Here is a 13,498-nt window from a genome sequence, read left to right as displayed (position 1 = left end):
CACATCATGTCCCTCATAACCTTTTTTGTCCCTTCAATGGAATGCTTTCATTTGTATGATAACTCATTTGTTCTCTGTGTGTGCAAAGCCCCGGCGAAAGAGCCTTTTGTTTTTAACATGCTCCTGATGATTATGATTCATTCATTTGCAATCATAGCAGCTAAAATGAGTCATTTGCATTTTAACTAAGGTCAGAGACCTCTTTTGTAATTAAGGGATTGTTTTGGTACTTAGTTGCTTAAAATGACAAACAAACGTTCATATTTAGATGTATTCTTGGATGTCTTTTGCAGGTGAGGCAGTGGCAGCCGGTGATGCCCTTTGTGAGATTGAGACTGACAAGGCCGTTGTTACCCTGGAATCTAATGATGACGGTATCATGGCAAAGATATTGGTGAGTGAGCAAAAACACAGATACACCTCTCCAAGAGATGATTAGATACCGGAATAGAGATATACTTACGTATGAAAGTAGAGGGTTGACAAAGTATACGCCATTCTGTTATTATACTGAACATTCAAACTATGTAAAGTCAGCAATTTGCAGTAGTTATTGCTATGTTTTTGAAATGAGTATATTAGGGCAGCAACTTACAATTATTTTCATAGTATGTTAATTTGACTATTTTTTTGATTAATCAACAAGTTGTTTGGTCTATAAAATGTCTAAAAATTGTGAAAAATGTGGATCAAACACCCGAGATGACATCCTCAAATGTTTTGTTTTGTCCACAACTCAAAGATATTCAGTTTACTGCCACACAGGAGAGAAGAAACTAGAAAATATTCACATTTAACAAGCTGGAATCCAACAATTTTTACTTTTGTCTTGAAAAAAAAAAGACTCAGACCGACCTAATCGATTATCAAAATAGTTGGCGATTAATTTTAAAATTGACAACTAATCGTTTAATCGTTCTAATCAGCTCTAGAGTCTATATTCACATAGATAGAATAACGTTATGTTAATATTTCTGTGTGGATGTTCCAGGGTTTCCTCGTTGCCTATGCTAATTGGCTACGCTTGTTAAATCCGCTCTCCCTATACGGGGACAACAACACTTTGACAAGCTGTCTTCAGTGACAAATACCCCACCTCCCCCCTACATCATGTTGTTTGAATATTTAATAGGCTGCCAAAGACCGAGTGATCAGATTTGTTTTGTTTTTTGCCCACCACATGTTCGTCCCCTTGAACAGAAAGATGAAGATGTTTTTTTTTTAAATCTTCAATAGCTTTTTTTACTGATCTGAGAGAGATCTGAGGACAGTATGTAAAATGGGAAGGAGGGGGAGATCTCCTGGTAGTTAAAGTAACATTTACATTAGCTTTGTCTTTTAGCTTCCCTATTTGAAAAAAAAAAAAGTTTTTTGTTGGACCTTTGCTCCATGTCACAGAGAGTGGCTTATCTAATAACCCGGCGTGTCCCCGTGCCATGTCATTTTGGACATGCTCACATTCTGGTGGAGCAGGGTTTAATTAGCAGATGTGTTTTTTTTTTTTTTGTGCAGTCTTAAAAACCAAACAAATACGCAACCAGTCTGCACCAGAATATATTATTATTTATTATACTTGTTCATGAACAAAACAATCTTTTCTGACATGCGCAGACACAAACTTAGAAATGGCTAAATTAACCCCCCTGGCATTTCACTTCACTTGCTTCCTTTCTTTCACATTCCCTTACTCCATCCCTGTGTTTGCCACTGTGGATATGAGGTAGTTTCCATAGCAACCATCCAAGAATTGGGGGTAGGGGCCTTTTTAGAGCTGAATCTGGCAGAGAAAGATGGTCTGCATTAGATAAGCCCTGTAGCTAGCTCTCTCTCTCTCTCTCTCTCTCTCTCTCTCTCTCTCTCTCTCTCTCTCTCTCTCTCTCTCTCTCTCTCCTATGTGCATAATTAATGAAAAAGCAACAGCTAGTGGCAATATTTCAGAGATTTGTGCACCCTAACATGGCAGGGGCAATCTGACATCCACGTTGTCTGGGTCAGAGTGAGTTAGATCTCTGAAATGTAACAAGGGCTTGCCAAGCACCCAGTCTGTTTCTAATTTAGAGGCTACCATAATTACCTGCCTGCGGCCAAACGCCTGGACAGTCTGCAGTAGGCATGCAACGTCCTGCGCTCCACAGGGGTAATTTATGGGGGTCCAGTACTCCTTATGGCCCTTTACCAATTTCCAACCATGGCTCTTTGGGGTGAGAGAACAGGGGAAATATTGTGCTCATATTGGGATAGGGATGTTGGGGGTAGGAGCAGTAGCACTGTTAACAAAGATTACTGTATCTCATCATACTCTCACAGCGTTGCTCTACCCTGACCCGAGGGCTTCAATCTGAAAATCCGCCCTGGGAACAATCAATCAAAGCTTGTAGAAAAGGACACATGTGTTTGCAGATACATACTATAGATGCTCATTGCTTCTCTGTGTTCGTATATGTAGAAATATGAATGCTACTGAGCTTTAAATGGAGAATACGGTTCTAGAAATTTTGAGATGAATATATTGATAGGTACACCAGAATGTAGTCGATTGTGGATGAGCTGGCAATTGATATATTGGATTAAATGACAAAGGACTGATAGATGTACGAATAAAAAGATACATTGATGAAGATATCCAAGACCTTCCAAAGTGCGAACCTTTCAGTTTCCCATGTATCATTCCCTTTCCCATCATTGCTTCATCTCCACACACTGTCATTTAAGGAATCAATTTAAACACCAGCATCCATGTGTCCTCTAAATCAATCCTTAGGATAAATCACTTTCTAATCTTGGAGCATTCTCTTATTTCAAAATGGGCTGAGACAGATCCAGAATTTCAAAGTGAGAGTAAATTGTCTGTGGGCTAAACGCTGTTGGCTGAATTGAATTAGTTTACAGTTCATATTTTTCTTCAGTACATCAGGGAAAGTGGTTAGGATTGTGGTGACTCATTATAGAGAAAACAAGAAGTGGAGAGCAATAGAAAATATGGAATACATGAAAGGGAAATGGCCTGTGTTGAAGGTTCCTTGACAGTTTCAACCCAGCATATTGTGGTTATATGGTTAGAAAGCTTAACAGGCTTTAACAGCTTAACATGATGCCCTGAAGGAATGAGTTGATTTATGCGTTGCAGCTTAAATTGTTTTGTTATTTTGTGTGTGTGAGATCGCACTGGGCTGACAGACTGGTAATGCTAAGACAAAGGCTGTGGCTGCAATCCTCTGCGCGGTATCTGTCATGCTATATTGATCAGAGCCAGACCATGTCTCACTCCTTCAAAAAATATCTCACTCCTTCCCTTTCTGTTTATATGGAACTCTAGGCTAAATCCACCTTCCTTTTACAAATAAACCTACTCAACTCTATACAATCAGGGGTTAATCTGGGCTTAGTCCTATTTGTACCTTCCTCTGTACAATGTTTGACCACGATCTGATGTGACTGTCAAACCTGAAATAATCATGTGTTATGAAATCTACATCACAAGATTTACAGCTACAATAGCTACCATTTTAATTAAGTTTAAGGGATGTTGAGAATTGTTTATGATAAGCTTATTATAAGTGAGCTGTTTGGACTCTCTGGGGACTCGTATCGCTGTATGATAACAGCAGTTTTTATATAAGTAGGTTAAACCTCATAAATGGTCTAGTCTGACTTTGTAATATCATTAGCCTTGCTGATGGGCTCAGGAGAGGTCCCTTAAGAGCCCTATTTGAGATGGGTTAGAGTTTTCACAGTGAGAATGATGCCGTAGGAAAGGCTGAGCAATCGTGGGACCATTTTCTTTAAGCATCAAAGAAATGATAGCTGCGAGGACACAACATAAAGATCAGAGATAACGCATTGTCTAATTATTTTATTCAGAAGTGGTCATCCATCCAGTTATAAAATAGACAATTTGTTTGTTGCAAAATGGTAGAGAATGCACAATGTCCTTTTAACACACCACACATAACATACAATATACAATTTGCATCATGGACATACCCCCCTAGCCATCCCCCTGTCTAGCCACCCACCCAGACAAGAATCAAGAAGAGACGACACAGTAACTACTATTCAAGACCATACAACAACATAAAAACAACATAGACAGTAGACCAAATAAAGATGTATGTATAAATCAAAACACCATATGCCCATCATACGTGTCCCTCTTCCAGCAGAAAGCTTTTTGGAGCGCTTTGGAAAGATTCTCCATCGATTATGTGTAGATTCACACATAATGTAATTATTAATTATTAAAATCTGTAAACTGTATCTGGCACGAAATGTGTGGTTTAGTTTTATTCATTGCTCCCTTTGATTGCTAAAACTGTTTTAAGATTGAGATTTTCAATGCTCTAGGCTGTAAAGATTAAATATTTCTTTGAACTCACAGAAACAAAATGGAACAACAACATTTTACCAGTAGCTTTTTAAGCATTGCCTCTTTGACCATAAAGTGAAACCACATACATTTGAACCATTACTAAAGCTGGGCTGTGAGTATAATATGTACTTACCGTAGATTTCAGCGTGTTCTGTAACCATTTGATGGCAGTGTTGAGCCCCACTACATTGTCCTGACCATCTGTTTATGCAACTACCCAGCATGCATGCTGTTGACAGTGCATGCAATTTTACTGTGATAATTTGTGTGTGTGTGTTGTGTGTGTGTGTGTGTGTACCCCTAAAGAGGTGGCAACCTTGTTGTCATGGTTTTCAAAATTTTCACTTTTGTGAAAAATGCACTAGCCTTGCAGGCACTATTATTGCACTTTTTGGTAACGGTTTTCTTATGTTGCCCAGCTACACATTCTGTCAGTTAAGGCTGAGTGGTGTTCAACATGATATGCCTTACAAATTCCAGTTCAATGTATTCGTATAGGTATTCATCCAATCCATATTAGTACTATTACAATAAGGGTAGGATAAATATTTAATAAGGTTTCCCTCGGGGTCAAGCACCAGAAATAAATTCTCAGCCTGAGAGGTGGGGGGTGGAGCTATGAATGGAGAATCTGCTGCAAAACAACATTAAATTCACACATCTAACTAGTATTTGTATAGTGCACCATTCTATTTGTCACTCTGTACTCGCACTGTATTTGTTTCCTCCTTACAAACCGAATTTTTGGATAGGTGCAAGTCTATTTGGGTGGGTTGTAAAAATTAATTCTGTATAATATTAATGTAGGATTTTCTTTTTTTTTTTGTCCGAATTTTGTGGCACCAGAATTATGATACATTCTCATGGGTATTTTTTATACACTGGAACTGTTATGCTTTCTGGCAGTTACAGTGGGGTTTGAAAGTTTGGGCATCCTAGGTAAAAATGTGTATTAATGTGCATAAAGAGGCCAAGAAAAGACTTCTTGTAGCCAGCCAAGAGTCTTTCGATTTTTGTTTTGCCCATTCTTCATTACAAAAGTCTTCCAGTTCTTTGAGATTTCTGGGGTGTCCGTCACGCACTGCTCTTTTAAGGTCTATCCATAGATTTTCAGTTATGTTGAGGTCAGGAGATTGTGAAGGCCATGGCAAAACCTTCGGTTTACGCCTCTTGAGGTAAACCACCATGGATTTTGAGGTGTGTTTTGGATCATTATCCATTTGTAGAAGCCAGCCTCTCTTTAACATCAGATTTTTCACAGATGGCATCAAGTTAGCGTCCAAAATTTGTTGAAATTTTATTGAATCCATTTTTCCTTCTACTCGTGAAATGTTCCCTCTGCCACTGGCTGCAATACAACCCCAACGCATGATTGATTCCCCCCTGTGCTTAACAGTTGGACAGAGGTGACTTTCTTTTAAATTCTCTGCCATTTCTTCTCCAAACATACCTTTGCTCATTCCGGCCAAAAAGTTCTATTTTAACCTCATCGATCCACAGAACTTGTTTCCACAATGCATCAGGCTTGTCTATATGTTCATTTGCAAACGTTCAAACGCAGATTTTTGTGGTGAGGACGTAGAAGAGGTTTTCTTCTGATGACTCTCCCGTGAAGACCATGTTTGTACAAGTATCTCTTTATAGTGGAAGGGTGTACCACAACTCCAGTGTCTGCCACGTCTTTCTGGATGGAACGTGCAGTTAAACGTGGGTTTGGACTTGCTTTTCTCACAATCCTGCAAGCTTTTCTCTCTGATATTTTTCTTGGTCTTCCAGATCTTGATTTAACTTCCACTGTTTCTGATGACTGCCATTTCTTAATTACATTCCAAACAGAGGATATTGGCATCTGAAAATGCTTTGCTATCTTCTTATAGCCTTCTCCTGCTTTGTTAGCGTCAACTGATTTTCTTTTTCAGTTTTCTAGACAACTGCTTAGAAGAACCCATGGTGCTGATTGTTGGGGCGAGGTCAGATGAGTCTGGGCATTTAAAACCTGAAGATTGACATCAACTGGTTTTTCCAAACTATGAATGAGAACAATCCATGACACTGTCAGGTTTCAGCTTTCCAAAGGGGGCGGTGCATGCTATTAACTCTGCAGGGTGCCCAGACTTTTGTAGACGCCTTTTTTTTGTTTTCTGTTATTTTGAAAGTGTAAATGATGGATGAATAAAATCTAACTTTTTGTGACATATACAAATGTCTAATCTGTCATTTGATGCCTTTTGGAGATTTTTCCATCTTTTCTTGGATTCTTTATGCACATTAATACAAATTTTTACCAGGGGTGCCCAAACTTTCGAACCCCACTGTACATCTTTTGCGGGTGTTGCATGGCGCATAAGCACATGCTGGTGTGATTCTGTAAGCACTTCATACTGCAGTGAATGAATGTAGTATATTATGCATCCCATCATTTTAGTCAAAGCCTATGTTTTCCTTTTCAGTTACACACAGATATATTGGTGGTTTTCGTGACAACGTATCAAACATCGCAGCGTTGCTCGTTTCACTACCACAGTTTTTGTGGGAAGTATATTTCATGTCTATGTCCCATTGGGGCTAAAGAGAACAGGGATCTCTGGAAAGTGAGTTCAGATTTCCCTGAGAAGCCTTATGTTTACCCTCATCTATCACCTCGCAATGCAGTTCTGTATTAATCGCACATCAGATCCATTGTTTAAGGTGAATACTTTATCTGAAAGTTTTGTCATTTTATATGTTTTACAACTTGGGGCAAAGTCATTTTTTGTTGCACCGAATATTGTTTAGTACCTATAGCTTTATGCTCACCACCATCGCTTAGTTTGTAAATATGAAGAATAAGCATTGAAGTCCTGCTTTTACTTCTAGTGAGCGCAGGTGTTCATACATTCTTTCCACTTAGGTGGATATGATTATTGGAGGGCTGCTGATTATTTGATTCTTTGATTTTGCCAGCCTGCTAGAGAGAGGGGGTCGGGGTGGAATATGTTAGTAACTGTTGATTTACTAATGGCGCTTTCAATTTGAAGCATTTTATTGTGAAATCATACCGTATTTTTACGTAAATTTGGTTCATTGCTAGAAATTGCAGGTTTAATCTCTTTGCGGATCAGTGTGGCGTTGGATGATTGAATATAAAACGGCACAGTCAGGGTCTGATATATCTTTGCTATTTGGGCCGATGCTTGGCTGGTCACTAGTGGATACCTTTTGAAAAGAGATGAAGTGCGGCATTCAACGCCTGTGAATTGTGCCTGGCCTTTCATTAGAGCTGATCAATGTTGATTGAGAAACAACACCTTGCACACAGCTTCGGGAGAGTAGAGTACAGCTTGTGGTTGATATGGATTACTCTGAAACATGATAGTGAATCAATGGTTGACCGCGTTGAACAGCATGGAAATGCATCCATTGCAGTTCAAGAACCTATTCCAGCACATCTGTGTTTTTGTAGGATTTGTCAAGGTAAGAGGTGAGAAAATTGCACAATAGAAATTGATTTGAATGAGAATAATCATCCATCCATCTTCATCCGCTTATCCAGTATCAGGTCGCGGTGGGAGCAGCTCCAGTAGGGGACCCCAAACTTCCCTTTCTCGAGCCACATCAACCAGCTCCGACTGGGGGATCCCGAGGCGTTCCCAGGCCAGGTTGGAGATATAATCCCTCCACCTAGTCCTGGGTCTTCCCCGAGGCCTCCTCCCAGCTGGACGTGCCTGGAACACCTCCTAGGGAGGCGCCCAGGAGGCATCCTTACCAGATGCTTGAACAACCTCAACTGGCTCCTTTCGACTCAAAGGAGCAGCAGCTCTACTCCGAGCTCCCCACGGATGACTGAGCTTCTCACCCTATCTCTAAGGGAGACGCCAGCCACCCTCCTGAGGAAACCCATTTTGGCCGCTTGTACCCTGGATCTTGTTCTTTTGGTCATGACCCAGCCTTCATGACAATACGTGAGTGTAGGAACAAAAACGGACCGGTAGATCGAGAGCTTTGCCTTCTGGCTTAGCTCTCTTTTCGTGGTGCGATAAATTGAATGTAATACCGCACCCGCTGCTCCAATTCTCCCGCTCCATTGTTCCCTCACTTGCGAACAAAACCCCAAGGTATTTAAACTCCTTCACTTGGGGTAAGGACTCATTCCCTACCTGAGGAAGGCACTCAATCAGTTTCCTTGGTGAACCATGGTCTCAGATTTAGAGGTGCTGATCCTTATTCCAGCCACTTCACACTCTGCTGTGAACCGATCCAGTGAGTGCAGAGGCCGATGATTCCATCAAGACCACATCATTAGCAAAAAGCAGCGATGAGATCCTGAGCCCACCAAACTGCAACCCCTCCCCAACCAGACTACGCCTCGATATCCTGTCCATAAATACAACAGACAGGATAAAAATGACTGTCAAGATGTGTATCTGTTAAATGACCACTGGTTAACTGATTAGCTTCACTATTACTTTCCCCTAGTCTATATTTTTTTATTATTTGCTTCAAAACTAAACAACAAAGACTTTTCCTTTTATCCCTCTAAATGCGGTTGCACGCATCGGGTGCCTAAACCAGTGTTAGTGTGCTTACTGTATAACTACCTTTCTCCCCCTCTTTGCAGATGGAGGAGGGAAGTCGCAATGTGCGCCTGGGCACTCTCATTGCCCTCATGGTGGAGGAAGGGCAGGACTGGAAGCAGGTTGAGATTCCCGCTCCAGATGCTGCTGCTCCATCTGCATCTCCACCTGCTACAGATGCAGCCGCTGCCCCAGTTATGCCCCCTCCTGCAGCCTTTCCTGCTACTCCACCAAAACCAGTCACGTCAGGACCGTAAGTGTCGCCCCCTCCATTTTTTAGTTGCTTAAATTGCACACTGTCACATCTTCTTGGCAGCAGTGTTTGTGGAAATTTAAACCTACAATTTAGCCATTTTAAAAGGAATTTGATTTGTACGGTGTTTCAGCCCCAAAACGATCATGTTACCACACGTAAAGCTTGATTTTGTTTTATATTTCAATCTGTTGCTAAAGTACCCACCGTTAGAGCCTGCATATTGTTCTAGTGTTGCTGAAACATCTGATTTGCACATTAGCTATTACTAGTGACTAGTGAAATGTTAGCATAAACATCAGGTCATGCAAGTTGAAATGTGTTACAAAAGCTAACAGCATTTCCAAAATCTATTTTGATGTTTTCTGATGTATGTTTTGTCTTGGTTGTTGTGGATATTATCAATGGACAACACGTTAATAATTTCACAGGCTGTGTGTCACTGAGTTGTATGATGGAACTGCAAAGCCAAGAAAAGACTGGCCTAGGTAGATAGCGGGGATAAGATACATGAAATGAGATATAAAATGAGATGCTCCTGCTGCTTCATGCTTATTTCAGGTATTATTTCCTTTAATTGAGCCTCTCAGCATCAGCCTTTCACACATTTTTTAACTGCTATGACAATAAACTTCTTGAATATTAAATCTACAGTATCCTACCCACCTACCGTCCTACCCACCCCTGATTACGCAATAAAAACTCCTGTTGAAAGCAAAAGAGCTGCCACAGATGAACAGGCCCCATTTGTTATGCAAACATTTTACTCAGCCCGTCCACATATTCAGATTTGCACTTTTGTGGCATCAGCTTGACCAGGGTGAAAGATGAAAAGTGGATGTGTTGTATAGCAAGCATGATTATCAGGCAATATAAGTGAGCTAAGCCAGAAGTCCGATCAGTGATATCCTAAAGCGAGACTGAAATACTTTAACATTTTGCTGGCCCGGGAGGTTTTCTGAAGGACCCTTATGTCTGGTGTGATGTGTATATATAAAACCAAAATAATGAATGTTGGGCCCTAAAAGCAAAAGTACCAAGTTTAAAATTTGAACTATTGTAAAATTGTGCCTTAATCTCTTTATTCTCTGCCAGGTTACGTCTTAGTCCAGCAGCAAGACATATCCTGGACACCCATGGCATAGACCCAAAATTGGCTACACCCACTGGACCAAGAGGACTTATAACCAAGGAGTGAGTATAGGTCTAAGGCCTGTGGAGGCCTCCTTAAAGCAATCCTTTTTCTTTTTTTTTTAAGATTATCTTTTGGGCATTTTTAGGCCTTTATTGACAGCTGAAGAGATGAAAGGGGGGAGAGAGAGGGGGAATGACATGCAGCAAAGGACTGATGGTCAGAGTCGAACCCGGGCCCGCTGTGTCGAGGAATAAACCTCTATATATGGGCGCCCACTCTACCAACTGAGGCATCCAGGCACCCAGACATCAGTTTTATTGGACCCAGTCTGAGATTATAAAAAGCAGAACTATTTGGCTTGTTCATGATGGAAATTGTGTTTTGGCATAGAAGCTGTAATTATATAAAGTATAAAACCATTACAAAGGACTATAAAATCCTTACAGCCTATTCTAATATTACCTATTACATATTACTTTCTGTAAATGTTTTTGGTTTCTTTATTTGTTAACACAGAAAGGAAAGCGTCAGCGTTAGGTGCTTGTTTAGCATAGTTATAGCCCAAGGGCACAGATTAGAGGGGCCCCCTAGTGGCCACTGTAACACTGAAGTATCTCCTGAGGAAAAAAGATGTCAGTCAAAGCAAGGCAGGTTATAGATACAGTGCAGGTAGTGTGAATAAAAATGAAAATGTGGGAGATGCTACATAAGTGAAAAATGTGACCAAGAGTGGGTTATTGATGTTAGGTACTTTAATCCTGTTATATGGGGATTTCACACTACAGAAAGCTATAAATACACATACACATACACATACACACACACACACACACACACACACACACACACACACACACACACACACACACACACAGCTCTAATGGTTACCTGCTGTCAGGGAACGGATTGAATGCTGTCGTTTCCCACCTAACACCCTGCTGGGAATCTCATTAAGTAACTTTGGTCGCCATAGCAACCCAGTTTCCAGGACTCACTAGTGTCCATAGTAACGCAGACCATATGTTTTCTTAGATTTGTGTCTTAGACAGTAATAGAGAAATATAAATGAAGCTTCATAACCAAACACAGTAAAGAATGACAACTCACAGAAATTGAGCAAAGCCTTAATGCAGACCTTGTTGTGAATATAGCAAAAAAGGGTATTTTAAAGCTGGATTTATAATTGAACCACTACAATTAATAGGTTTACAAGCACCCTTTTTATCAATACCAATAACGAGTGTGTTAACGCTGAGAAATTGTCTCATATCACATGCCTCCTTATTTAGCCAGTTTAGAATAAATAAAGCTGCCTAGAATAGTCTTTTTTTTAATTGTTTTTTTCTGTTTGTTGTTGTCTTGTTCCTTTGGTATTAAGCTGTAACTTATTGTCTAGGTTAGTGGCATATTGTGTTCTGCCCAGTTGTTTAAATAATTATGCAGTGTAATTATATCTCAATGATTTGATTTGGCGTGCTTGCTCAATTACCACTTTTTTGAACCATTTGTAGGATTCAAGATTTGGAGTCTCACCAATTAACTTACTGAGACCCAGGCTACCTAACTAGCTGCAAGACTCTGGACGCCAAGGGGTTTCACAAAAATCAATGCACATTCTTCCTAAAGAGACTTTTCTTGACAAAAAACAGTATACTGAGCTTCACTTTTAAAACACTATCTAGCTTGGGAATAAAAGGTGTATTATTTCCCTTTTTCCATGTACTAGCTTTCCGGTTTGCAAAAACACTTGAGGGTAATAAATATATAATTTCAGGAATGGAAACTGATGAGTAAAATGTTTATTAGTTGGGAAAATATCTTTATAAATCTGTAAGATGTAGTGTAATTGATGTCACCAATTACAAAAAGGAAACATCCTTTGAAATGTTCCCAAACATATTTGCCACATATTGAGTAGCCAATTGATGCCAACATTTGTGATGTCCTCGTTTCATTTTAGCCAAAGTCTTTTGGACATTTAGATATGGTCAATTCAATGTCCCAGAATAGCTAAACCTATAGGCTATAGCTTAGGTATGTTTTGAGACGGAAGAGTTCTGTTCTTGTTGGAAACCAAATCTCCTTGGAGAGAATAGCTTCACATTGGGTTAGCTCCTCTAAGAGAGGGCAGAATGGACCCAATTTCCCTTCCTTTGTCCTTTGGTTCATCAGATAAGACTGAAACGAGGGTACCCCTCCCATTCCACCCTCCGCTCTAGTGAGGCCCCTCTATAGTGGGCATGAATAACAAGAGGTCACGCAACCCAGGGATGAGATCATAGCATGTTACATAATCCCCAGCAAGGTTTAAAAACAGTTTGGGTACAAAGAAAGACATTTCTATTACTTTTCTCTTTCATTATTGTCATAATGTTAGCTAAGAGGCAAGACGAGCACAGTGGTGGGTAAAGGTTTCAATGATGTTTATCACACCATGCCCAGGCCCTTCAGATTTCACGTATTAAGCATAAATTACTTTTTACAAATTTGGAAACTTCCAACAAGGAAGCTCTTGTAGCCAGCTTGTGGCCATCAGTATGGGTTACGGTTGGCTATAAGCTGCTGTTTTGGTTGTGCTTTTTAGTTTGAAATAAATGTAAAACTAAGGATGTCTAATTTTCACTTTCACAAGTTTAAACTGCAAATGGAAACACTCCCAAAAGAGAGTTAAATGGCAATGGGGACTGGCTGATATGGGTAGTTTTGTTTGACCTTGACCAAGGTATTCCTTATCAAAGAGAGGGTTTCTGATCAATGACTCTCTGGAATGTAGAGCACCAGAGCTGTGCTGATAAAAAACATGTAAGTTATAAAAAGGGGAGAACAAGTATTTGAAACACTGCTTATTTTGCAGGTTTTCCTACTTACAAAGCATTTAGAGGTCTGTCATTTTTTATCATAGGTGCACGTCAACTGTTAAAGACGGAATCTAAAACAAACATTCAGTGTATGATTTTTAAATCATTAATTTGCATTTTATTGCATGACATAAGTATTTGGTACAGCAGAATAGCAGAACTTAATATTTGGTACAGAAACCGTTGTTTGCAATTACAGAGATCATACGTTTCCTGTAGTTCTTGACGAGGTTTGCCTTCTACCTAATGCTGTTTAGAAAGGACTGTAGAAAAGAACTTCTAGTTAGTTGCATAACAAAGTCCGTCATATTAGTTAGATTTTTTTAAGTC

At 39.9% G+C, this 13,498-nt stretch overlaps 1 protein-coding gene across 1 annotated transcript in view; it reads left to right on the top strand.

Annotated features, from left to right (window-relative positions):
• Positions 1 to 13,498, top strand: part of pdhx (pyruvate dehydrogenase complex component X) — a 38,818-nt gene that overhangs the window by 9,126 nt on the left and 16,194 nt on the right. Inside the window, exons 3-5 of the mRNA XM_032524641.1 lie at positions 294 to 394; positions 8,967 to 9,175; positions 10,271 to 10,369. Of these exons, the coding sequence (XP_032380532.1) occupies positions 294 to 394; positions 8,967 to 9,175; positions 10,271 to 10,369 (409 nt within the window). The remainder of the gene's footprint in view (positions 1 to 293; positions 395 to 8,966; positions 9,176 to 10,270; positions 10,370 to 13,498) is intronic.

This window comes from Etheostoma spectabile, chromosome 8 (assembly GCF_008692095.1).
Source record: "Etheostoma spectabile isolate EspeVRDwgs_2016 chromosome 8, UIUC_Espe_1.0, whole genome shotgun sequence".
In the NCBI taxonomy this organism is placed as follows: domain Eukaryota; kingdom Metazoa; phylum Chordata; class Actinopteri; order Perciformes; family Percidae; genus Etheostoma; species Etheostoma spectabile.
The sequence above is the reverse complement of the archived record's forward strand: the minus strand, read 5'-3'. Positions and strand labels throughout refer to the sequence as shown.